The sequence below is a fragment of the Corvus brachyrhynchos genome, unplaced genomic scaffold, assembly GCF_000691975.1.
Source record: "Corvus brachyrhynchos isolate BGI_N302 unplaced genomic scaffold, ASM69197v1 scaffold671, whole genome shotgun sequence".
Lineage (NCBI taxonomy): Eukaryota > Metazoa > Chordata > Aves > Passeriformes > Corvidae > Corvus > Corvus brachyrhynchos.
The window spans coordinates 310481-336345 of record NW_008236441.1 but is presented as its reverse complement, the minus strand read 5'-3'; the positions used below and the strand labels follow the sequence as shown (position 1 = coordinate 336345).

The 25865-nt window shown below is 40.6% G+C and overlaps 1 protein-coding gene across 2 annotated transcripts in view; it reads left to right on the top strand.

The window, feature by feature from the left end:
- The window catches only part of UBE2F (ubiquitin conjugating enzyme E2 F (putative)), a 56637-nt gene that overhangs the window by 8913 nt on the left and 21859 nt on the right, over positions 1-25865 (top strand). The window contains exons 3-8 of one of the 2 annotated variants that reach the window (XM_008643571.2): positions 1144-1173; positions 2431-2496; positions 7608-7675; positions 11161-11231; positions 15080-15137; positions 24104-24136. In XM_008643571.2, the coding sequence (XP_008641793.1) occupies positions 1144-1173; positions 2431-2496; positions 7608-7675; positions 11161-11231; positions 15080-15137; positions 24104-24136 (326 nt within the window). The remainder of the gene's footprint in view (positions 1-1143; positions 1174-2430; positions 2497-7607; positions 7676-11160; positions 11232-15079; positions 15138-24103; positions 24137-25865) is intronic. The other variant, XM_017747126.1, reaches the window with a different exon arrangement.

The window sequence follows — 25865 nt, the reverse complement described above, 5'->3', positions numbered from 1 at the left end:
GGGAAAATTGAAATAAAGTCCTTGATTACAGCTGAAATTATATTTTTGTGTGTGTTGTAAAGACAGTACTTTGGCTGAAGTGTGGCTCCAGTGTTGTCTTTCAGTGCATGGCTTTGGTTAAATCACCTCTGGCTGCAAGTGTGGGATTTTAAATGAGGGAAGTTGTGAATTTTTTAGGTAAGTGTGAAGCACGGTGCTTGCTTTGGTGGGTTGTTTTCTCTTGGTGTAGATTCTCTTGGTTGCAGATGCAGGGTGTGCCAAGCGCAAGGGAAGTGGGAGTCAAATAAGCGTCATTCCCTCTGCAGAGACCAGCCAGGTTTGGTAAGCATGGATTGCAGGAAAAGTTCTGGAGAGTCAGTGAGAGTTGTGATGGGATCAGTTTGGATTTAGTGCCAAGAACTCTGAATGACAGTTTTTTTCAGATGTGTGGTTTTGAGAGTTGGTGTTGAAATCTCTTGCACGTCGTCAGCCTAAATAAATGGGCTGTGTCTGTGGAGGCCTTGAAAGCAAAGTCAGAAGTGGAAAATAAGACTGCAGGAAATGCCAGAAATATACTCAGTTAGATTTCCTAGAAGTAACGGGGGGAGATATCTTGATGCATCTCTTTCATACTTATGTGAAATACAGGTAGTTGTAATTAAGACTTCAATAAAATACACAAAAGCAGGGGTTCTCCCAGGGAAGGTGACTTGACAGGCTTAGGAATACACTTCATTTCCTAGGGGCTATGGAACAGTGTCAGGATGCTTCCTTTCTTTTCTGAATTACTTTTAAGCTCAGGAAATAAATACAAGGAAATTTTAATTGAATAAGAATGCACATCAGTGACAAAAACAAACTGCTTTGGAAATGCCAGTGCTCTGTGTGGTAGCAGCCCTGGTCCTTCAGTTTTGGCAGAGGCGAACTCCCCATCAAAGAAGGATACATTTGCCATGTCTGTATGGCAGATAAGCATTTTTAGTAATGAATTGAGTGGCTTAAAGAGAACTTTCAAGATAAACTTCTACTGCAGCTTAATTATATTTTTAAGTAAAATTGGATTTACAGGGTGGTTTAAATTAGATCTGCCAATTCGGCCTTCAAGAAGGGCTTTATGCTTGCATATTATAATAATGACTTTGGTTTGGTTTTTTTTTTCAACAGAGGTTGCAGACCTTGAAGCTAATTTACCTTGTGAGTATAACATTTAATAGTATGCATTTTAAGGGGGAAAGCACCATTGAAGTGAACATTTTGACTGACGTATGAATGCTAATGGTATTTGTTAAACTCCAGGGAAAGCTGTGTAAAGCTCCACCACACTGGCTTGGACAGGTTTTCTCTGTTGCTTCCTCTTACGGGGCTGTGGAGAGGTGGACCCTCATTAGTGTCCTTTGGAAGCACTATTGATAATTTGCCTCCAGAATTTGATTGCTGGGGAGTGGCAGCAAAACTTTCAATTAAACACCCAAAAGGTTCCTGGGACTCAAGGGTGCAATTAGTGTCCTCACTCGTGTTTTTTTCTTTATTCTCTTCTTTTCAAAACAGGACATTCTGATTTAGGGGCAGACCAAATAGTTCAGCTCTCAGGGAACATGAAGTCAACCTGCAGTTTTTTCACTTCAGTGTTCAAGATGTAACCTGATGTCTTTGTTAATAGTGAAAATACTCATGAACATTAATTTTTTAAGAGTGATCCATATTCTCTTAAAAAAAAAAAAAAAAAAGAGGGCAAGATAATGTGATTTTAGCCCTGGAATTTTACTTGAGACATAAGCCTTCCTTGAGGACAGTTATAGAGAACTTACACAGTAATTTTAGGTTAAGTTTTTTCAGTGTAGGTTCTGTTATAGGGTAACAAATACCTGTAAAATGTGTGGGTTTAGTCACTACAGTGTGAGTGCATTACTAGCATTTGTGTACAGTTCTCGTTAGGTTTTTTCAGGCAAATAGGATTTATAACTATGACACTATTCAGCTCCTTGGCTATAGAAAAGTAACAGCCAGCTTGATGGGTTAAGAAGCTAAAGACTACATAATATGGGTGATAAAATATCCATGGATAGACTCATCTCCTCAAGCCAGCTTGTCTCTGCCACAGTCAAGAAAGGCCACTTTCCTGCATGAGAAGCCAACTTGAGTTGTGTCATCAAATGCAAACAAAGGGCTGTTATGCTGAGAGCTTGCAGCTGTTGAACTGAAACCACTGACAGTTCCAGCAGATTGTTCTCTTTTCCCCACACTTGTTCTTCATTGTCACTGTTCTCATTAAATTCATCTCATCTGAGAGTGAAAACTTCGAGTTTGGTTTGTGATGCTCCAGAACTTTGGGAAATCACTTGACTGAAAGGTGGGGGTTAATCAGGGAGTCAGCTTGAAGAGTGTGAAAGAGGATTTATTTGCTTTTCAAACAGTGGAGAACTCATTGCCTGATGTTCTTTTGCTTCACAGGTACATGTAAAGTGAATTTTCCTGACCCAAACAAGCTCCATTACTTTCAACTAACTGTAACCCCAGGTAATTTTTTTGAACATGTCACTTTTGTTTCTCTGTGTGTTGGTGTTTAGGAAATGTAATTCAAGAGGAATTCCAATAAAGCCTCGAGTCAAAGAAAGTCTGGCTGTAATAGTGGCTCTTTTGTTAACGGGATGGAGAAAGTGGGCTGAGTTTTGACAACCAGATTCCAATAAAAAGGCCTTCAAAAATGAGTGAGGTTAGGAAATACTCAGATCTTCTTTGCTTGCATGTCAGCCAGTCTCAGACCATCGTGTTTAATTTGCTGAGAGGAATCTTGGGCTGGGCATTACTGCATTACAGCCCTGTCAGGTTGTGTATTCTGTGGTGCTGATTGCTTGGTTCTGCAGAGGTGAAGAGAGAGGTTACCAATCTAAGGCTCCTGGAAAACTTCAAACCTAGGCATGCCTGAAGATGTTTAACAAGGAGGAGTCTGAGTCTTTGAATGTTAAAATATGTGGAAATCGGATCTTTTATTATTAACACAAGTATACTCTGAAGCTCTTGCTGGCAGAGTGGTCAATAAAAACAGTTCATAAAATTTCCATGTGAGTGTCTTAATAGCCAGCCAAAATTAGTATTTGCTGTGCATTTTAGACTAGAAAGTTGTGTTTTATGGATGAATTTGCATGGAAAGTTATTTAAACGTCATATGCACTTCTTGTTTTTGTTTGAGACTGTGCAGCTGCTTAAATGAGAACATTGCCATGTGCAGTGCACTGAATGGTTTGAGTTAGATGTGCTGGGATCCCCCTGCCAGCTCATTCTTGTAGATGCCCATTTTCTGTAGATGCTTTTTGACCACAGAATTTGGGTGAGGTGTGTCAGTCATCCTGAAGTATTATCTGGAGAAATAGTGGTGTGCACTTAATGAAGTGCTGGGAATGTTTCTGCTGATCCAGTACTTTGAAATCAGAGCGGCACTAGGTGTCACTGTTGCTGTTTATTAGCCCGATTCAACTGACCCTTCGTCCAGCAGAAATTTTGGGTGGTCTGTTAACATGTCCATTCATGTGACTCCTTTTTGTGATGGAAAAATGAGTGAGGCTGCCCTTGTCAGTGTAATCAAAAATCAGTGCAAGAGCTCATCTAGATATTTGGCCCTGTCATTCTGTGTAGGAGTTGTGATCATGTTTACTTGGTGGGTGTTAATTCTGCTTGCACCAAATGCCCTTCAGTTTTATAAGATGCTCCTTTATTTTATTTTGGAAAGGAGTTGACTTTACAAGAGCATCGCTGTGCAAATCAGGGATATATGAAAAAGCTGTCCTAACTCCAAGGTGTCTATATCCTAGGGATTGTTTTGTCTGTTCACTGCTGTGCAGCAAGATGCTGCAGGCAGAAACCAGCTGTTGAATGCAGAGCCTGGGTTTTGTGCCAGCTTTGTTGCTGAAATGATCTTGCCAGTGAGATGATCTTAATTAACATTTTGTTACTCTAAATATAGCTGCACAGCTGAAGTCTCTGCAATTGCAGCCTGACCCAAGTAAACATCTATTTTCAGCTGTGCATAATTCAGGTGTAGAATCTTGTGATCAGCCATAGCTTAGCACTCTAAAGGCAGAACACAGCACAGACCAAGAAAATCTTTGTAGTTTTCTGCCTCCCTTCAATACTGAAGTTTTTTTCAGTGTATGCTAAATCTTAGTTTTCTTGAGGCAGTGAAGTGGTTGTCACAGAAGTTTTATGGCTGAAGTGGGCTTGAGCCAACTCTTTTTGTATTGTCTGAACAGTATTGCATGAATCTTGACTTTGTTCTGTGCAGTCATTTTGAATGTGGCTGGTCTTGAAAGGACAGTAAAAGAAGCTTCCTTAGGCTGGCACAAAAAGACTAATTTGAATAAGAAAATAAGCTTGACCACCAAGCAGAAATCCTTTCAGGTCCCTTGCTCAGCACCTCTCACAATAACCTTTCTCAGCCAGTATTTAACATCACAAAATTATCCTGGTGACAGGAAGTTTTTAATTTAAAACGATTTTGTAGAAAATCTTGATTGAGGATGGCTGCTTTTTTCACACAATTGAAGAAAGTCCAATTCCTGTATGTTGCAGCTTTCTGCAGTGCGCCATCAGTGGATATTTAGCAGCACATGCTAGAAAATGGCTAAGACTTGGATTTTTCTGCTGCAGTGGACAAAACTCTGTGTTCCCAAGGCAGACACTGCTGGTTTTCTCTGCTGTCTGAACCTTCTTTTCCCTTTTGTCATCTGAAACAGTTGTTCTGCCTCTGAAAAATGCCCTTGTGCCACCACTTGCCTCTGTTCTTATTTTTGCACCAGTATCACTGGATTAAAATCTAGGGGAAATAAGGAGATAGATGCTTAGAATACAGGCAGAGTCCTGCCTGCTGCACTGGTATTTGGAGCACAAAATTGGAAGCTGAGGACTAAAACATGGTAATGACCTGGAAAAAAATAAAGGAGGTGAGTTTGGGTAGCTTATACATGAAAAAACACAGAAGAGTAAGTGCAGTTAATGAAATTTCCCTGCAGTTCCCAGGCAGTCGGACTAGTCTGAGGTTGGTGTGGATATTTGAGTCCCACTCCAGGGGGATTAATAAAGACCCTGTTTTCTGGTGAAATGCTCACAAATATTGGTGAGCATGGCTGAGCAAGGCTGATTCAGGGAGCTACTATCCAAAGTGCATCCTTTGTGGCCTGCCCTAATTATCTTGCATTTTCTCCTAAAGTGAGGAAATAATTTGGTTAAGTGTTTTCCAGAGCACTTTCAGGCATTAAAGCACCCTACAAATGCAGGCTAAGATTAGTCAGGTTGTTGATAATGAAACTTGAGACTGAAGTGGGAGGGGTGCTTGCTCTGCTAATAGAGCTTGAAGACATAAATTTAAGCAGTAGGAGGAAAGCTGTGGCTCAGACTTACTCCCTTTTTAGCAGAAATCTCTGTGGCTAACTTCCTAAGTTATGTGTTAAAGCTGTTTTATTTGATGGTTTTATTTATAGCTCTTTCCTCACTGTTGATTCTGCCAGAACTTTTTTCCCACCGCTTTTCCATGCATAAAAAATTGAGGATGTCTCTCCCAGCCTGAGAACGAACTTACTTGAGATGCTGAAAGATGACTCCATTCTGAAGGGTTATCTTGGTAATGCAGTGCAAGATTTCTGGCTGGTTGCTGAGGCTCTCCAGAATTTTTAATATACATTTGAGTGATTGGTAATGAGTAGCTTTATTGCTGCTTTACAAACATAGAGGGAGGATATAAAAGAGGGGAGGAGAGATGTCTTGCTCTCCTAATTGTGTGGATATGTCCTTGCTTATTTTACAGCAGAGCCAGTAGCTTTACCCACTGTGGGTTTTGGTTAGTGCTGATGGTTTGGTGTCAAGGTAAAACCAAAACATAAAATGAGTTGTAATGTGATGCAGTGATGAATATTGAGTTGTCTTGGAGCGAGAGTTGTTCTGAGAGTTCTTGAGTGTTTCTCTTGGACAACCATTGCAGCGAGTGCTCATTAAACCTGAGGATTTTCTTTGACATAGGACACGTGTGGATACATCCATCATCAAGCATTTATTTCATTTTAGCAGGGGCAGAATGTGAAGAGCTCTGCGTGCTTTGCTCCAAGTCCAGCAAATCAAGGAACTAGTGAAATTAAGCCAAGGAAAATAACTTTTGTACTTGGAAATGTGATAATTCCTGACACTTGGTTAAAATCTATTATTGTGTTAGATGGTGGATAAAGTGCAGTTAGCCGTGTTGTGTTGAATAAATGGTGGTAATCAAGCTCCTGGGGGACATTGGACCATTTTCCCAATGATTTCTTTCTGGAACAGTGTCTCACTGTGAGTGTTTTGCACATTTGACAGGGAGCAGTTTTATCGAGGGGTATCAGTGTAACTCACCTCTTGCTTCTTGTTCTTCAGTAATGGCTTGCTTTCCTGATTTTTTTTTAACTCAAAAGATAAATGCTTTTATCTTGCTTTTTTCATAGAAGAATCAGTGCATATCCCTTTACTTTCTGGTAGAGCATAGCGTGCCTGAGATTGCTTAATAAATCCAGCACACTTCAGAATTGAATTGGAGTGGGAATGGAGAATGGAATTGAAAAGCAGATCAGGAGTCAGCAACCTGAAAGAGGATTTTGATGACCTACAGTAGACAAGTTAGGTTTTTTTGTGGTTTGGAACAAGCTAGATAATAACAAAATTCTTAAGTCTTTCTGTAAACTATGGATTGTTTCACAGAACATTTCTTTGCAGGGTTGGTTTAAAAAATACAGAAAACCTGCATCATATAATGCCAACCAGCCCTCCTGGCCTTTGCTGGGGCTGGAGTGCTCAGGGTGGTTTGAGCCAGAGCATCCCTCAGGTGTGTCAAACCTCCAGTGTGGGCTGGGTACCTGTTTTCCATTTTTAATGAAAAGCCTCAGTAATGGCAATGCTGGACACATTTCAGATCACTTGCAAGCATTGCAGCTTCCAAGCACAGCTATTTCAAGAGTTGCAGGCTGACTCTCACCCTATTCTATTATCCCTGGTTAAATGTAAGTAGATATTTTAATATGTAGTATTTGAGAATTTAGCCATTTAAGTAACTCAGTATTGAGTCTGAGGTTGGCAGAGAGGCAGACATGTTTTCCTGGATGATACATCATTGTAAGGTAATTACAATAAAAGAGCCTGCTTGCTCTTATTGGAGTGCACTCTGAAACATGCCCTTGCCCAGTCATTCGTACTACTCACCATGATTGCTAGCACAGGTTTGGGAATATGTGCTCAGTCTGGAGCAGGATTTACCAATGTGTTAGCAAGTGCAGTACTTCTCCAGCTCATTCCAAGGGTCACTGATGGGGTACTGCCTGCCACGTGCCAGGATTTTCTTCCTACAGATGAGAGAAGTTCAGTCCAAGGTTCCTCTAGCTGGGTAGCCCTGTTACTGTGATCAGGATGGTGGGTTTTTCTGGGACTGTTGACTCTTCTGACTTCAAATTTCCACTGTAAAATGTTGGGAGTGTGGGAAGATGCTGCTCACACACTCCTTGGATTAGGTGGCAGTTGGTGGTGCAACCAGCTTAAGTATTTGATGAGAACCCTGTGCTGTTGTTTTAATCTTTGTGTTTTTGTTTTAGTTGACTATTTTTCTGGTTTTTGTTTTCTAGATGAGGGCTATTACCAAGGGGGAAAGTTTCAGTTTGAAACTGAAGTTCCTGATGCCTACAATATGGTGGTGAGTATTTGACATTAGTCTAATAGTTGTCGTTTTAGATTTTCTTTGCAGGTAAGAGGACTTCAGGGGGAACTTGGCACTGAGACTAAGAAAGGATCTTCTGTCTCCTAATAAAATAAATCTCTGCAACTGTCTGGCCGAAGCTCTTGGAAGTGCAGATGAGTCAGAGCTGAGTGTCCTCCCTTCTGGCTGAGGTTCTGCTCTATGCCGTTAATTATTCATGAGACCTGCATTTAATGATTATTCTCATTAAAAAAATTACATACCTAAGAATGAAAGAAGTGAACCAAAAGGAAAAGGTTGATAGTTTTGTAATTCCCCCCCCTCCCTTCCTTCTTCTGCTTTGTTGTCTTACTTTCGGTGTTGATAGTTCAGGGTTCTTTCAGAGAGGCTGAAGAATGCATAGGGGAGGATCCTAGAGAAGAGTTTTAGGGAAGCTCTTTGGCTCCTGTTCGGCTGTGCTGAGCCTAAATCCAGCATTATGTATATGTAGTAGTTGCAGTCACAACTAGGTGGTGTTTGCAGTTGTGTGGGTTTGCTTGTGGGATGTTTTAAGTTCCCCTTAACTTTACCAAGAATTTCATACTATAACAGAGATCACCCTTACTAATTTTTGTGTACTCATTTCATTTCCTTCAATTCTTGTATTCCATTTGTTCACCTGAACAACACTGCTGCAGGGAAGTGTTTGCTGTGTGTTAACAGGAGAGCTGAAGTTCAGTTTTGATCTCAGTTTTTTGATCCTCAGTTCCCATAATTAAAAAGCCTCTGATGTGTTACAGTTCCCTGCTCAGCACTTGCAGAAAAATCTGTTAATTAAATACTTTTAAATTTGAGCACCTCTCATCCAACACAAAAAAAAAAGTTTGTATTTGTGCAATTTAGGGAAAAATGCAGGAGGTTGAATGTTAGATTGTGATCAGGTTATTAATGCAAGTGTGTGCTCGCCAGTGTTGGGGTAATGATGCTGAGGCTGTGGTTTGTTTCCTGCCAGGCAAAATGAGATCGAAACAAGTGCTGCCTGTTTTCAGGAGAGCTCTGCAGACCTGCCAGGGCTCTCAGCCCATGGGAAAGATTGGGATATCACACCTCTACACAGGGACAAGGAGTGGATATGTGGAATTGGGACATAGTGGAGCAGCATAAAATGAATAAATAAAGAGGAAAAAATATGGAAGATTTTGTATTGTGGCCTGCAGCCAAACCACTCTGTGCTTATCTCTGTTTAGTGTTTAGTTTCAGCCCATCTCAAGAAGTTCTTCAGAAACTGGTGGTGGAAAGTGGCAAGAAATATCTCAGGGCTGGACTGTAGTTCACCTGCTTGAATTTGTATCCCCATTAAGGCCTCCTGGGGGAATTATGTTTTGCAAAAACTGTAAAGGAAGGAGCTAGAGTTGCAGTTGCAGGGTGGTTTAGCAGAATGCTTTGGGACTAGCTAGTGTCTAGAGAAAACATTTCAAGTAACATTGATTCCAGATTTCTCTTAGGAGCCACCTCCTTCTCTAGGTAAAGTTCTTCACTAGTGAAGAGCTGCAGGATACTTATCTAATTAAATATAGAAATAATTCATAATTTAACAAAAAAATACAAGATCTGTTGGTACACTGTCTTTTTAGAGTGCAAATTTATCAAGAATTGAAACTATTAATTTTAAATGAGGGATCCCAGAAGAGAAGTGGCTGCTTGGAAATGGAGAAGGAAGTGAATGCAGTCACTGCTGTGCCCCCCAGCTGATTGGATCCCTGAGGGGAGGGAAGAGTTTGAGCAAGGAAATAAATGGATTTGGGGAGCTTTGCTGTGCAGAGTGTCACAGGTGTTCAATGAAACATCATCCTGAGGAAATCTCACGTGGATTTCTTGGTCTGGGGAGGGTTCAAAAATGACTTGGAGCAGGCTCGAAGGAGAAGTTTTGCCTGAAGATAAATTTTATGGTAGTGCTGCAGTTGTCCTGTCTGTCTAACAGGAAAAGGAGAGAGAAAGAGAAAACCTTTGTCTTACTGTCAGGAGTGGGTTTTTCTAAGTTCTAGCAATGAAGATCACTTTGAAAGGATAAAGGAATTCTTTTGTTTCCACAGCATAAAAAATGAGACACCACTTAATTCACTGTGAGGATTTGGGGATTTTTAAAAAAGAGTTTCTATAAAGCTTTTTTTTTGACTCAGTAATACATTCCCTGTTTGAAGGTGCATATGGTAGAAATTTACTCTTTTATCTTGATTTAATGGCATGAAATAAAGCTGCTTTCCCTTGCTTGAGGACTAGACATCATCTTTCAAAACAATATGTAAGTGTAGCTAATGAAAAGCTGTGCTGTTAGAAAACTTCTGAGAGGTTTTGGAGGTCAAAAAGTTTAAGACTGTTTTCTGTGAGCCACTTAATTTTCAGTAATGTCATGACTGATGTCCCTTGAGTTATTGCACAGACATGAAGTAGAGGAAAGGCAAAATCTGCATTATCAATCCCAGATTTGTTGTGGTGATCAGTGTTTTTTCTTCTAAAACATCTCTTTTAGGTACGTTTTTGGTATCTCAGTGCCATGCATATTTTCTCACCTTTTCCAAGGAGTCTTAATTTTAAAAATTTCTTGAAAAGGTAATTGGAAAGTTGAGGACAAAATGATGAGACAAAACACATGATGCTGCCATGCAAATACAGCTCTTTAAGCTGCTTTGCCTCTTGACTGAAGACTTCATTGGAAAAAGTGGAGGGAGATGGCTCCACATCTATAATCTGTGATTTAATTGAAGTTCTGCAAGGTACTGATGGATTCCAGGACATTTCCTATCAGAAATAATCTGCCTGATTGAAAGCTGTGAATCCTAATGGGGAGAGCAGGGATGGAACAACGTGCTGTTGCTAAGATACTGAAATTTTTATGTCCCACTCTTTATTTACTTCACAAAACTAGAGCAAAGGAGACTGTACTTTAAAAATATGTATTTCAAAGTCCCACTATGAAATTTGGAAATTTGGTGACCTTGCCTGTGGATTTTTATTTTAGTGTCTCAAATTCAGGTCTCGTGCATTCCTATCCAATTGTTAACAGGAGGGTCTGTATTTAAAAGAAATTATTTATTTGGTGTAGTTGTTATCTTTGGATCCTCTGCTGATTTTTAACAAATCCCTGATTTGGTCAAGCCTTGGTGGAAAGCACTTAGTTTTTTGGTTTAAATTATTGTCTTAATAGTTAAGTATGAAGAAACTGAATGACTTAGAGTGTTTTCTTTTCCCCTGAAGGAGTACATTTTCTTGGCTTTCTTAAAAGTTACGTTTTTCTAAGGAAAAGCCCAGTTTTCATAAAGAACTGAGACAAGTTTAAAGGGCGGAGAAATCTGGTTTGACTCTTGTAGATTATGTATCATTGCCCTAAACGTACAAACCCAGGCTGTGGATATCAACTATATATTTGCCTTTTTCTGTTTTATGAGTTACAACAGGCTTTTATTTTAAAGGATAACACAGTAATTTGTTTTCTCTCCTGGCAGCCTCCAAAGGTAAAATGTTTGACAAGAATCTGGCACCCGAACATTACAGAGACAGGAGAAATCTGCTTAAGGTAGGAACAGCATTCTGTAGGGTTTTTTTTAACCTTGGAGGTTTATCTGTTTGATAAAATATTGTATGTAACTGTCGTGACAGTATATTTTTCTGCTGATTCTGCATGCAACTTTTAGGAGCATAAAAATCTACCTGAGAGTCTCATTCATGCTGAGCTTTAGGGACCGTGTAGAGCCTGGCTTTTCAGGTTCAGATTTAATATTTTGTTCTACTTGGGGTAAAAATGTAAACTCCAAACTAAACAAAATGTAGTTGGGTTTTTTTCTTCCCTCCCTCATAACTGAATCGCCCTCAGGCCCTGAGGGGGGCTTTGAGTCTTTACCATTTAATACCCATGTGTGTTAATTGCTTGAAAATCCTTTCTATTTCAAAAAGGAAGGAAAAAAGCATTCCTTAAACTTTGACAGTAATTATTCTTTGTTTGCCATTTGTTTATTATAATACTTAGTATCCACTGAAAAGACACGTGTGCCAGTTACTACAAAGCAGGATTGGAGTCAAGATAAGTCAAGATACGGAACCTGAAAGCTTTACTTTGCCAGAGTGAGAGGCTTCTGTTGCTGGGTGGTTTGTCTTGATAGTAAGTGTTTCCTCTTCAAAACAAATTTGTGAAACTTTGCAATTTCATCCTGAGCCACCTGATGGTGAAATTGGCCAGAAACCAAACAGAAACAGAAGTGAGAAGCCTGCCTGTCATTTTTCAAGTTAGTGGCACACAGAAGAAAAAGCAGATGAAGCAGAAGCAAAGCTCATAAGTGAGATTGAAAGCTGTTCTGAAAATCTAGCATGGTTGTCACCGTGTGTAGCAAATCACTGCTTAAAGAGAAGCTGAATCTTTCCTCTAGATTGAAAAATCATTGTAGTGTTGTGTTGAAGGTGCTGGTGAAAATGAAGTTTTTTATTGCTCTTCATGGGCAGGTCAGGCTCATCAGCCTTAAGAAAGCTTAGATGCTCTGAGTGCAGGTAAAGGAATGAACAAGTGAGCTGTCTGAACCAGGGAACAACAAATACCAGCCACCAAACCAAAGCTGAAGTTCCAGCTATAGCACAGCATCTTCTGAGGTTCAATAAAGCCTCACATTCATAAAATCCCAGAGTGGTTTGGGTTGGAAGGGACCTTAAAGCTCATCCCGTTCCACCCCCTGCCTTGGGCAGGGACACCTTCCACTAAACCAAGTTGCTCCAAGCCCCATCCAGCCTGGCCTTGGACACTTCCAGAGATGGGGCAGGCACAACTTTTTCATCTCTTTAAATGTTTTTAATTATAAAAGATGAAAGTTGTGTTTGGAGCATCATAATTCTAATGAAGTGAAGTCATTTTTGCAGCATCCGTGCTGAAACAGCTTGGATTGTCAGATACCTTAACACGTCAAACCTTGGAAATATCTGGCATTAGATGGAAAAACTAAAATAACTTAATTGCTTTATGCCTGTTAGAGAATGCATTCTATATATAGTACCTGCAATCAACTTACACAAGAGTCTTTACATTAAAATAGCTCCAGTTATTTTTAAAAGCAGAAGAAGCATCTTCATCAGTGTACCTTACGCTGTGGGATGTGTTGGTTTGATAATCATCCCTGGATTAAAACATTCTAAATGGTTAAACTTGTGGTCAAGTGTAACAATTCTGGGCAGGGAAAGTGGTGTTTCTCTGTGCTGCATGATCTGCAGTTACTCTGGACCATGTTATTAATGACTCATATTAATTAGGTCTGGCCCATACTGGATATTGTCTCCACTGCATATGTAGATAGAAAAAATGGAAGTTTCTCCAGGACTGATCTTCCTCTTACAGTAAATTTTAGTCACTTAAGCTGCAGATTGGGTCAGCTGGAGTTTCAGAAGTTTTTACACTTACTGAAATCATGCAGTTCCCACTTGAGTGGATGCTTTTGAAAGATCTCTTTAGGATGTGTGTATTTAACAAGAAGAAATTCCTCAAAGCTTTCTTCCATGCAGGAATTACTCAGAGAATGAGAAGATATTTGTTGAAATAAAAGCTGAGCAGCTGACTGGTCACATCAGTAGCTGGTTTGGTTACTATAGGTTCAAAAACAGTGCTTTTGAAGTCTGCCAGATAGAGAGTTTTGAAATAATCTGGGAGGTCTCCTTCGATCTGGGCAGAGGTTCTGATTAGGGGCTTAATGATCATTCCCAATCAGTAGAAGAAAGAGGGTGCTGCTCTAAAAACAAATTCTATCAGCAAATGAGGAATATTAAGCCAAGGGACACTTCTGTCTTCCCTGCTCTCCTGCCGGAGTGCTGTGAGAGGTGCAAGTGTCTCAAGTCCTGGCTGTGGTGTCCCCAGCTGGAGAGGTTCCAGGAGAGCTCTTGGGAAGCTGCAAGGCTGTTCGTGAGGCTTAGCTGATGCTCAGGTGCTCTGTCACTGAATATTTTTATGATTTTATTTTGTGCGTTCACTTCCCACTCACTTGGAATTTCACAGTGAGGTGTATGGAGAGGCAAATGGAAGTGTTGCCACACAGTTTGATAAGAAACAGACCAAAAGCAAGCTTATTCTGCTCTTACTTTTGTCAGATGGACACAAACTGCAGCCACAAGTTGTTATTTTTAATGCTGCACAAGTGGTAATGGCACATTTTATCCTTTTAAAGGCACAGAAACGAGATTAACAGCACAGTTAAGGTGTGGAATGGGCTTGTCCAGGGTGATCATGCTGTTCTAGGATCTCTGTCCACACTGAACAAGGACTGAATTTCCTTGGATAAAAGCTTGTCATGTTCATTAAATAACTACATAGCCTGTATGGTCTAGTCATCTACTATAATTTAAAAATTACGTAATACATGTCACCCTGGAAATTGCTAAAACCTAATGGTTTCTGACTATTTCACTTCAACCCTGTCATTTCAGTAGCAGAAGCTGCTGCTGCTGGTGAATTTCTGTGCTTTGCTGTGTGAGTTGTCAGTTTTAGATTACTCTTTACAGAGGAAGATGGGATTGTGAAATGATGTTTGAAGAAGTTTTTTAGACTTCTTCATTCAAATTATTGCTTTTCTGAGCAAGACTTCAGCTTATTTCTCAATGGTGCTCTGATCCCCAATACATTTCCTTCTCATAACTCCTGATGCTTGGATCTGAAAGGTCCAGAAATGCCTAAACAGCTCAATGATTTCAACTTGCAAATAGGTCAGCAGCTTCACTGGACTTAATATGTACCATAATATGCTGGTCATATAAAATGTCTATAGTGGATGTGTGCATATAGGAAATTTTGTCTTTTATATATTAATATTCATATGTGTTTATATTAAAATTCAAGTTATATTTTATAAGGAAGTTTTTCCTCCTGAGCAGACAGACTAAAACTCTTTCACTTTCTTATCTTTGCCTGTAGGAAGCTGAAGTTCTTTCACAGAATAGAGGATGCTGATCCTCACTTTGCTAATTAGATATCTCTCCCCAAAATACCCTTTTTTGGATTGGTTTGTGCCAGTTTTGGTGAGAGATGGATCATGCTGCAGGGCTGTCTCTTCACCAGAGATTAACATGTTCTAAAATGCATCGGGGACAAAAAAAAAGGTTCAATGTTGAGACTGTCACAAGGGTTTCCTGTCACACTTGCTCTGCTGGAGGAACATAATTCAGGTGTTTTGACAAAGGTTGAGCTCAGATGGGGAGTTCTGTAATGACACTGTGTAGAAGGTAAATTTAGGCAGACATCTCAACTCCTGGGGTTTAAAATTCCATTACCTGGATATAAATAGTGCAAGAATTAGATCTTATCATGCAATTGCTTTCTAATGTTTTCTGAGAAGGTTTCTGACAAAGGCAGTTTAACCAGAAGTTGCTCTGTATAATATGTGTGTCTTTTTTTTCCAGTTTATTGAGAGAACACTCAATTGATGGCACTGGCTGGGCCCCAACAAGAACATTAAAGGTACTGTTTCCTTTTGGATGTGTACATCAAACTAGATACATCTTTAAAAATCCTTTCATGGTCTTGGAAAGAAACAGCTAATGTGGTTTGCTCTAAGAACAGCTGAGGTGTTTGTCTTTCAGCAAGTGTTGGTGGCAGTAGTGGAACAAGTACAGTGCTGACTGTAGAAATTGGTAGTTTTGGCTTTTGTGGCTGCACAAATCCTGCTCTGATAACAGGCTTTGTAGGTTGGTGTGACTGCAGGTGACTCAGAACCCACACTCAGAAAGGTGTGCTGGTTTTCACCCAGGCAGCAAACACAAGAGCATCCTGTGAGCAGGACCAACAGTAATCCATAACCCTGGAAATTTCCACGGGATTGATATTCCTGACAAATCAGTGCAGAGCACTGAGCAGGAATTAATCTTCCTGTTGCTGTTCCCAGGAATGCTGCCAGAATTGTTTCTTCCAGAGCTTTAACAACATTAGGTGGATAAAGGGTGCACATCAGGTGTCTGTCTCTTTCAAAAACAAAATTGAAAATGACCTTTATCTGATACTTGGTTTGCTTTTTGGCACAATGAGTGAGATCTGTGACTTTCTTCATCTGTAAAATCTCTTCCGAGGTGAGCATGTGGCTTTCTGGAAGCAGAACGAGTGTGGTGTTTTGTGGATTTTCTTCATCTTTCCCTGTTGTTTGTTCATCACTTGGTGTGATTTTGTTTTGCCCTTGGTGTTTCTGTTTCCATCTCAGGTTAAATCAAGGCTCTGATTAATTAAGTTAACTAGTTCTGTTCCTGTCCCTGTATTTTCAGTCAGAGAAAGTTTTTAGGCTACAAATTTCAAGCTTCAGCCATGAAAAATTTAGTACAAGTGGACAAGAAACCCAAAACACAGAAACTTTTTCTGTGATTGTTGAAATGAAAGATTTAGGAAAAGGAAGTAGTAGTGTAACTTAAAAAAGAAAAAATTCAAATCAGATGTCCTCCTTGGATTTTTTTTTTTGATTTGGTTTTTTGACATTAAAGCACCACAGTTGTGAGCTCACTTTTTACAGCTTTTCATCACCCTGGGGGGAACTGAGAATTTGCACAGGAGCACTGTGGATAGTAATCCAGTCTTGGCCTGTTTTGGGCTTGAAAGTCAATATTTCATTTGTCAATAATATGAAGTCAGTCTGGTTTTCTGGAGGAGCAGTACCCAAATCTGCCCAATAAAGCACTACTTGTGAACTACTCCTAAAGTATTAAATTGAGAGTGGGCGTGTCCTCTGCCACAAAAATTGTTCCAAGGGCGTTGGAAAAGCCATTCAAATGGCTTTCAAATAGAGAATACACATGAGAAGCCCATGCATAAACCATGCTGAATGCAGCTGCATGCATGGAGCTTGTGTGCTTAAACCCTTTAGAAGGCTGAAGTTTTGGATTGTGTCTCATTTTTGAATCCTTGTGGTGGCAGCAGAGCTCTTACATGAAAAATCCTCAAATAAACTGCTGTGACCTTTTGAATATTTTTTTTTGGTATCAAATGGGTAGAAACATGAAGAAGCTTTCTGAAATACAAATGAAAATCTGCTAAATTGTCTGTAAAAAATATCTGATAAAATGTATTTTTAACAGTGTGGAGGATTCTTAAGGGGAGAAGACCTAACGTAGTTTTGTTTTCCAGCATTTTTTTGCACTTGGGGACATCTCATCCATGATTGAATTCTCCTCAGGTTATCAAGTGTTGAGCTTTATCTTTTTTCCCTTCTTTGTGCTTGGGAACACGTTTCCATGGACCACTGTGAAGAGCAGCCTGTGTGTGAGTGAAGGCACTGAAGAATGTGCTATTTCTGAATTCCTGCATTAGGTGCTTTTTTAAAATCAAATTCTGAAGAGAGTTGGGCTTTTACCCTGAAACAGGTTTAAAACATTAACCTCCAACCTGCCTATATATACAGTTTTTAAATCACACCTTTTCTATCCATAGAAACACTCCAGAATCCCAAACCCTTAGATAATTTCTGGTAGCAGTTGTTCTCCAGGCTGTGGATTGTGTGAGCAGTGCTGCAGTGCTTTCTAGCTGATCTTTGTCATCTTTTACTCCTTTGTAGCTAAACACTAGTTAGCAACAGGAGCTTATTTATCTTTTAGTCTTCATTCTTTTCGGTTCTGCCTCATTTTATTGCATACTTTCCTCTTTGAAAGAGCCTGTTCCCAAAGCTGGAGACTGCTGCAGTTACTTTGGGCCCTGCTCAGAGTGTCTGAACTTGCATTTCTCCTGTTTTTAGGTGTGATGGTCAAAATGAAAGTTTTCCAGGTAGAAAGCAAATGGATGGCTTTAATTCCATTCTGTTCTCAGATTTATGTCACTGGAAATACCAGCTTTTAAATACCTCATATGACTTAACACTGCTGCTGTTACTCTGCTACTCTGCTTTGTACCTTTCAGTAATTTCAATTTCAAACTCAGAAGTACTTTTTAGTAGCTCCTGTTAGTCCTCAACCTGTACCGTATTTGCCAGGATTATCACCTGCCTAGCTAAGTTAGGCCTCCTTAATATTCCTCAGCTTTATCCTAAACGCTTGTTTTCATTTTGCTTTAAAAACATCTCAGGTGATTGATTTGAAAAACAAGTGGGTCTGTATTTTGATTGCCTGATTGGTTCTAAAAGTCAGGCTCCTTCTGCAGTTACCTCTAACCAACTACAACTGGAAATTGGCTCATAAATCAGTGGCTGATTGATGAACATTAAAAATCATCAAAGCACATTTGGGCAGCTCTGTGGAGGATTGAGCATATCAACATTAAAACCAGTGTGTAAAAATGTATGATGAATGTTCACAGGGAATATTTGTCCTTTCTCTTCTTTTTGTAGCTGTGTTCTGGTAGAGATCCAGCTGGTCTCAGGTAGCTGGGCTATTTTCTGGAGGATTTCTATGTTTACCAGGTGTATGTGCATTTCAGTTTTTCACCGAGATAGTTTGAAGTGCTGGGTTTTGTCATTTTCGTGTTGGTGCTGTGAGGAGAGACAGGAGCAGGAGTGGAAAACATCCAGGTAGTCTTAAACTACAGATCTGCATTCAGCTTTTCATGCCCACCTATAGGAAACCACTGTTTTTTCAGGAATTTCTCGCCCATAACTCCAGATACTAGGTTAATAAGTATCTGTCTGGGCTATTAGATTACCTGATCTAAAAGGAATTAAGACTCATTTCCAGTAAACTATTGCTACTTGGAGTTGATCCTTAAGAGCCTTGCTTATTTAATTAATTAGTGATTTAATACTAAATGGCAACATTTTTTTGTCCCATTTGGTTCTCTACGTCTGCTGTTGTCTTCAGGCAGTGGAATGACTTCATTTGAAATCATCCAAATGCCAAACTAATCTCTTGGAGAAATAAATCAGAGGGTCGTGACTTAATTTTCCCAGTTTACCTCAACGTTTGAGCATCAGCCTGAGGAGTTTTGAAAGTACAAAACTTTCATCCATCATCCTAAGGAATACAGAGGGTCTGCTGTCAAAATCATCTGTAATTAGTGTAGAGGAGTATTTTAAACAGACAATAAAATAACTGTCAGAAGGGAAAAAAGAAACCTGTAAGTTTTATGTTACATTAATTCTTGTTGCTCAGGCTGGTTTTTTCAGCGTTATGGTAACATTGTACAGCTGTTGATTTATTCAAATCTTGTTTTGGAGTTGGTCTTTTTATCTCCCTTCTCTACCTCTAAAAATTGAATAAGCCCCAGACAAAAAAGCTTCAGACACAGTATTTGAAAAGAGAAGCTATAAACCACTGAAGACAATCTTCTGCATAAATCTGACATTCAGTTTTTTCTTAAAATAAGCCTCAGGAAATTTTTCTCCAGGTTTATATTGTGCTATATTTTCACTTTATAACTTGGCTTTATCAGTCTTGTAAGAAGTGATTTATTTCTTTCCCCTCCATACCTGCCCAGGCTGGTGGAAATATACAGCTCAGTGTCTTCTAATAGCTTTTGCTTCATAAAGATTTGCAAAATTTTCATTTTCTCTCTTGAATGTCCCCTGACAAAGCCAAATCTTTGGTTTAGGTGCAGTAGTTGTTATTTATGAGCATGTGAGTCAGGAGAGCTGTGATACCTCAGTAAGTGTAATTAAACCATGCTTGTTCTCCCCAAATTGTTGATTTCTGAATATGCAATTTGTGTCAGCTTTAATCCACTGGGCAGGCTGGTCTCCAGAGGGTGCAGTGTTCCTATCACGGACATGCAGTTCATTAAGAAGCTATCAGAGAATCCCCCAGGGAAAAATTTATACAGGATTGTCCACTTGCCCTGCAGTAACCGCGGGGACAAATGTCAAGGAGTCAGTGACCAAAGTTAGGGATTTGAGAGGAGTGCTCCTGCATACTTGGCAGTTCACAGCTGGCTTGGTCTGGGAGAGGAACAGGCTGGAATTGGTCCTGTTTTCTTCCCCCTCCTCTATTTAAGTACAAAAGAAATGGTTTTGCAGCCTTCCTCCTTGTTTTGTGTTTGCTAACTGGAGCAGTTTATGCCTTTTCAGTTACCCAAAGTCCTGTAGGAAGCTGCTGTTGTGTTTGGGTGGGAAGTGTGGGCAGGGGTGCAGGCACATGACAATTGAGGTGGCCTTTGTGGGTGCCTAAAGAAAGGTGACATTCACTTAATCACCTTATTCTAGGTGGAAACAGTGTTTTTCAATTTTGCAAGATTAGAGAAGAACAGGAGAGGGAAATAAAAGGTGATTTTATTTGGGAGAAGACAGTTTAGGAGGGAAAAAGTTTTTCATAAGCTAAAAAGTGCCTACGTCTCTGGAAGGAAAACATTTTTTTTTTGTTTGATCCCCAGGACCAGTGATAAATGTGGTGGGGTGGGATGAAGTGTGCTTGGTTTTTTAGGCTGCAGCGAAGAGAGGAAGAAGATGGGCTTGTTTTTAAGAGATGGTGGAAGAAGGTGAATGGAGGAGGAAAACCACCTTGAGGTGGTGCATAGGCAGACAAGACAGCAGAGAGCTGCCCCAGGAGATGGCCATGCATGGCCTGGCTTAGAGCAAGCTGAGCTTTGGAGTGGCATTTCAAGCCCTTTTTCAAACAAACCCAAAAAATTGCTTCAGACAGGTCCTTGTATAAATAACTGTTGCTCCTTTTGTTCATTTGACTGGGTTAAACTGTTTATAAAAAATGATTTAGGAATGAGCTTTGATTTAGTCAGTCTGTTTAACTCAGAAATGCTCTTTGGATCTCTTAAAGGAATTTCTTTGATTGGAAGTTTGTAAGGTGCTTTTGTCTGGTTTGCTCTCTTCTTAAATGAATGTGTTAAATATACTTTGCCTGTTAAAGGAAAATCTTAATTTGCAATTTCCGTGTTTGCTCTCTCTTCAGAAAGTGCTTGTGGTTGTCTTTCTGAAGCCCTTGTCTGTGACATGGTTTCAGTGGCTTTGCTTTTGTGAAGTGGCTGTGAGAACTGTCACTGGGCAAGGTCAGTGACTTGAGTTAGAACCTCCTACAAATGCAAAGCTTTGAGACTCCCTGGCCTCCGGAGAGGCTGCGTTGAGGATTTTGTGTCACTGCTCTTGAACTTCAAACACTGCTGCAGCAGCAGGTTTTTTCTCCTCATTTGGCACACTGTAAATAAATCTGTGGGCAGGGGTTTAGTGTAACTTTTCACTCAGATGCAGCACAAAAGTAGTTCAGAATGAAAAGGGGAGATTATAAAGGAGTTGTTTACAACAGTCTGTTGATCTTCTGACTTGCTTGTGTTGAATTCCTCATGCTCAAGCCCGGAATGGTGACAGTGCCATGGAGCAGAGTGTGCTTCCCTCGTTTTCCCCTGTTCCCCTTACCCAGTGAGGATTTTGCCAGGTACTGCTGTGCGTGGGAACCCCAGCTCTTGATTTCCAGTACCATCATTGCCTCCTGTGAACTAACAGAATAGCTGTGAATTAAACCCACGTGCATATCCAAGACCTGCCTTCGACTCCCAAAGGCATCTGACCCACAGGTGACATCTCAGCTGATGGGAAACCTCTGGGATACCACAGAGGGAGCAGCCTGGGCACAGCTGGAGCAAGAGCCAGATAAAGCAGCTCAAGGAATTGGGCAGCCCTGGCTGCAGGTCCAGCCTGGGCAGCTACGAAAGACAGGTTTGGTACAAAAATAGGGGCTCTTTGCTTTGCACTGTGGCTGCCCCTCAGCAGTGCTGCCCGTGTCCTCTGTAACTTTGATGTTTAGCACAGAGAAGAAATTGGATAAAAAGCAGCTTTGTAAAGGGAACAGCCTTGTCAGGTGTTACCTTGTCAGGTGTAGATGTCTGATCTTGTACAAGTGAGTTCTCACTGAAGTGCAGCACCATCAAGGTGTGCACTATTAACATTTTAGGTTGCCACCTGCCCTGCTCCTACCTGTGAAGATAACCTTTAAAAATTCCTGTACATAGGCTTAACTTTGTTTTCAGAGTATTTAAGCCACAAGATTAGAAGATATTTGAAGCCAAGCCTGATGCTTTATTACACTGAAGGAGAACAGAAGTTTTTGAGCTTTAAATCTGACAAGATCTTTAGTGGCTTGCACATCCTTTTAGTTCCTCAGAAAAACCCAAAGCAAGCATCCAGGCCAGGGCTTATCTGCATGCAGCCAACAGCTCTGCTGAAGTCGGTAATGCAAAGTGGTTATTTCTGCAGTTCAACGGTGTTGAGTTTTTCAAATACCAAATACTTGCTTCACTTTTGCTCATCTGTTCCATCCCACTTCCCTTTCTCAATATCCAAGATTTAAATCCAGGCTAGCCTCAAGCTCATTACAAAAAGTGTTGCCCTCTGGTAGTAATTTAGCATTATTTTTTATGGAGCCATACAAGGGTATAAAATGAATCCAGCAAATCGTAAAACTTGAATAGATGGAAACATCAAAAGTGGTATTAAGACTTTCACAGGTAAATTATTCAGTAATAATAATAATCCTGTTATACTTTTTGGTGTCTAGAATGGCAGTGGAGATGTACAGCATTCTGACAACTTGTGCCCTCACAGAGGTTTTTGTTGGGGTTTTTTGTTTGGTGTCTTTTTTTTTTTTTAATAGAACTCTGTAAAACCAGCCCAGATGAGTCAAGCCTTAAAACCAGGGTTCAGCAAATAAGAATTTGGGAGCCATTTATGATGTAATGGGAAAATATGGCATCACATCTCTTCTTTGGGCTGCAGCATTTACTTGTGTGAGATATTGGAGCAGGAGTTTTGTCTGGAGAGAGCTCTGCCGGTGTCTGTGGGGAGGTTCTGGAAGACCAGGGGGTTCAGCACTGCTCCGTGTAAGGAGAAGCTGAGCTCTTGAGCATTTCAGAAGGCACTCAGTGACTGACTTGCTCCTGGCTTGTTCCTTTTTAGCCATGCTGGTGCTTGAATAGCTGTGGACAGTTTGTAACCCTGGGAATGCAGGTTTGGCATTCAGGATTGTGAAATGGCCGGACCCCAGAGTACTCATGTGACCTTGTACCTTTTCAGGATGGTTTTAATGCTCAGTATTGTGATTCTGCATCACATTCTCCAGCTGCAGCCTGCTGTCTCATGCTGTAGGTAGAAGGCAACTTCGAAAAATGTCATTTTTTCCTGCAACTCTGCTTCTCTGAAGGGCAGTACAGCCTTGGGGGGCAGCAGTGGAGGGGCTCCTGACCTTTGGGGGCAGAGCATCTGCTGGGACAGAGGGGTTGCCCAGAGCTGCTGAGCAGCCTCTGATGGCTGGATGTGGGAGAATCAAGTGGAAATTGAGACCTTCCTACCTTTTGCTACTCCCCAGGCTCTCCATGTCACTAAAATCTTCCTTTAATCTGTGACTTTGGCACATCACTGCATGGTACTAATAATTTATCCCTAGGATTCATGCAGGTTTCCTTAATACCATGCTCTGCTAACTTCTGCTATGCCTGGCTTCTGTGCCAGCAGTTGAACAAGCACAGAAGCTTAAATAAAGTGTAAAACAATGATTTCCATCCATTATTTGAAACAGTTCATTTTCTCCTGCTTGCCAGGGAACTGGCAGTGTGATTGTTTGGGAATGAGGATGACTGCTCAACACTAGAGACTTAAAATTTACAGATAACTGTAATTAAGTGTCTGGGTCATCTCCTTTGTGCAGTTTATGTGTCTGTGCTGCCACTGAAGGTTATGAGCACGTTTGAAAGTTGCTGCCTTTGCCACACTTGAGAAGGTGCTGATGCTGGAAACGCTGACAGTGCCAGCCCTGCTGGACAGATGCATGTTTTAAAAGCAGATAAACTGAGTGGGTTCTTTGTGCAAGATCAAAGGGAAATTGGATCGTCAGAGGTTGTTGGCTGCATAGTGCTGACATCGTGTCTTGTTCATTAGGGCATAATTGGACAGTGTCCTTAAGGGATATGGATTTCTGTGGTCCACACTTTCAGCACAGGGCCCAGAACAGGAAGCAAGCTCAAATATACTCATTTATTGAAGTCCTTTGCTGTGCATAGGAAGTTTTTTACTTTGAGGCTTTATCTTTATTGTAAGAGGTGCATTTCAGCCGTGGAATGACTTGAGACATATGCTTTTGTAAGAATAGTATTTCTCTGTACTCCTACTGCTCCTCACTCTCTTTTCTCTGATATTTTGACAGTTTCAAGTATTTGTTTAACCCCTTTTTAATTTTAAGAATAGACTGCTAAATTAAGTTTTATACCCACCCTTTATCCTAAGCAGTGCAGTTTTCAGTTGGTGGCACAGCCTGTGGTATCACTGCTATCCTTGAATGGAGGAGCAACAGCAATAAGGCTCCTGTACACACAGGAAGATCTGATCTTCTATTTGAATATGCAGTATTTGGGTTTTGCTGACCTAGTGGCCATAAAATGGGAAAGCTTTTTCAACATTTTGATTTAAATTAGTAAAACATCACTCTTTTTTTTCCAGTTATTTCATGGATTAATAGAAAAATAAAGTTTGTGAACATGTTCAAAACTCCTGAAATGCATGTCTAACTAACTGTGTTTTTCCTTTGCAGGATATTGTCTGGGGGTTAAACTCTTTATTTACTGTAAGTAAAGGAATATTTTGCATGTCCACTTTCCTTTTGCCTGCCTGGTTTAGTTTCAGCATCACCTAATGCCAACCCTGTGTGTTGCCTCTAAAAGTTTAGGGCTTTATTTTCCTTTGGCTTCAGTGGGTGTCAGACAAGTATGAAATCAGTTTGTACTTCTGTTTGTAGAACTCATCCAGACAGTCTAAAATGACAGCTTCTTATACATGGATTTTACTTTGGTTAGAAATATTAGGGGATGTTTTGATAACAGGTTATTTGGGATCTTCCACACAGTATGAAACTCCTGCTGATTTGCAGGAAATAAAAATTCATACTGCTCTGAGAAGGAATTGTGTTGGTGTTAGTCTTTAAAAGAATGCTATTTAGGAATTAATGACTGCCCTGCAGTCTCATTCCTGTTTTGAACACTCACATTCCTATTCAGGGGCCTTGGTATCTACCCACAGAGTTTGCATAAAACCTGATTTGTCACAGAACTTACGCGATTTTATTCAGGGATCGCATTTCCTCCCCGTTTTTTAAGGTTGATGGGAGCAAGGAACCTGTCATTGCAGGAGCACCTTGAAAATGGAGGAGAGGGCAGGAAGCTGCAAGAGGCAGGCAGGATGCAACAGCTGCTTTTGCCCTAGAGGTGGAGAGAGGCGAAGTCTTTACAAAGGTTACCTTTTTTAGGGATTCCTTTCCACAGCCATTGCTGCTGGGTAGAAAGGTCAGGAGAAAGCAAAGATCAGCACTAACTTGGTGGCCACATTTGTCATTCTCTCTGGAGAGAGCCACCCCTGCCACTCCAGGGTAGAAGGAGGCTTGTATTTCCTGGCATCCAAAGGCTTGGTTTGTTTTTTCAACAGCTTCTTTGGTAAATTGATGTAAAAGTTTGGAGAGCATTTGCCTTTCCAACAAAAGTCAATTGCATTTCACAGTCAGTCTCCCTGTGTATGCCAAGTAACTGGAAGGAAGCAAAATCCTCTGGGGGCTTTCAGGGGCAGAGCTGCACATGAAAATATTGGGCAAAGAGCTGCAGAGAGGGGTGGTCATGCATAGGAGGCCACGGGGATTTGTCATGGCCGGTAAGAGCTGTGCTTCCCTCCTGGATTTCCCTCACACCCGGCTTCTTGAAAATAATTCGGCTTTGAAAAGTTGGCACTGGGATCATGCTGGTCTGGCAGACCCATGAGGGGTTTTATTGAAGGAAGTGAATGAAAATGAGGTGGGCTGGTGTCCTGATTTGAGTGAACATGGAGTTTGCTGCTTGAGGATGAGTCGGGGACTGCCAGGAGCCTTTCACATTGTGGTACAGTGGTATTTTACTCTTAACACAGGCTGACCTTAGATCGGGGCTGCAGGCAGAACGGGGGCCTTGTGATTCAGTGTTATTTCTAGTGATGGTTCCTCTTCTCCATTGTTTTTAACCCTAGACCCTTCTCCTTCCAAAATTAATATTTGAGATTAAACTGAGAGACGTGAGGTTTGTTGTGACTATTTCTGCTCCCTGACCCCACATGTCTGTAGTTCTCGAGGTCTTTGCACTCCTTTTCCTCCAGGCACTGTTTTTCCCAGAGCACTAAAACTTCCCTGTCAGGCTCCAGGTTACATAGCTTCTTCACAGAGAGAATTAAATTGCTTTTCTATGGATGTGGCATTAGGGAAACTAATACTTTATCAGCACAGTGTTTGCAGAAGTATTTTTTAAAGGTTTACTTTGCCCTCAAACAAAAATCAGCAG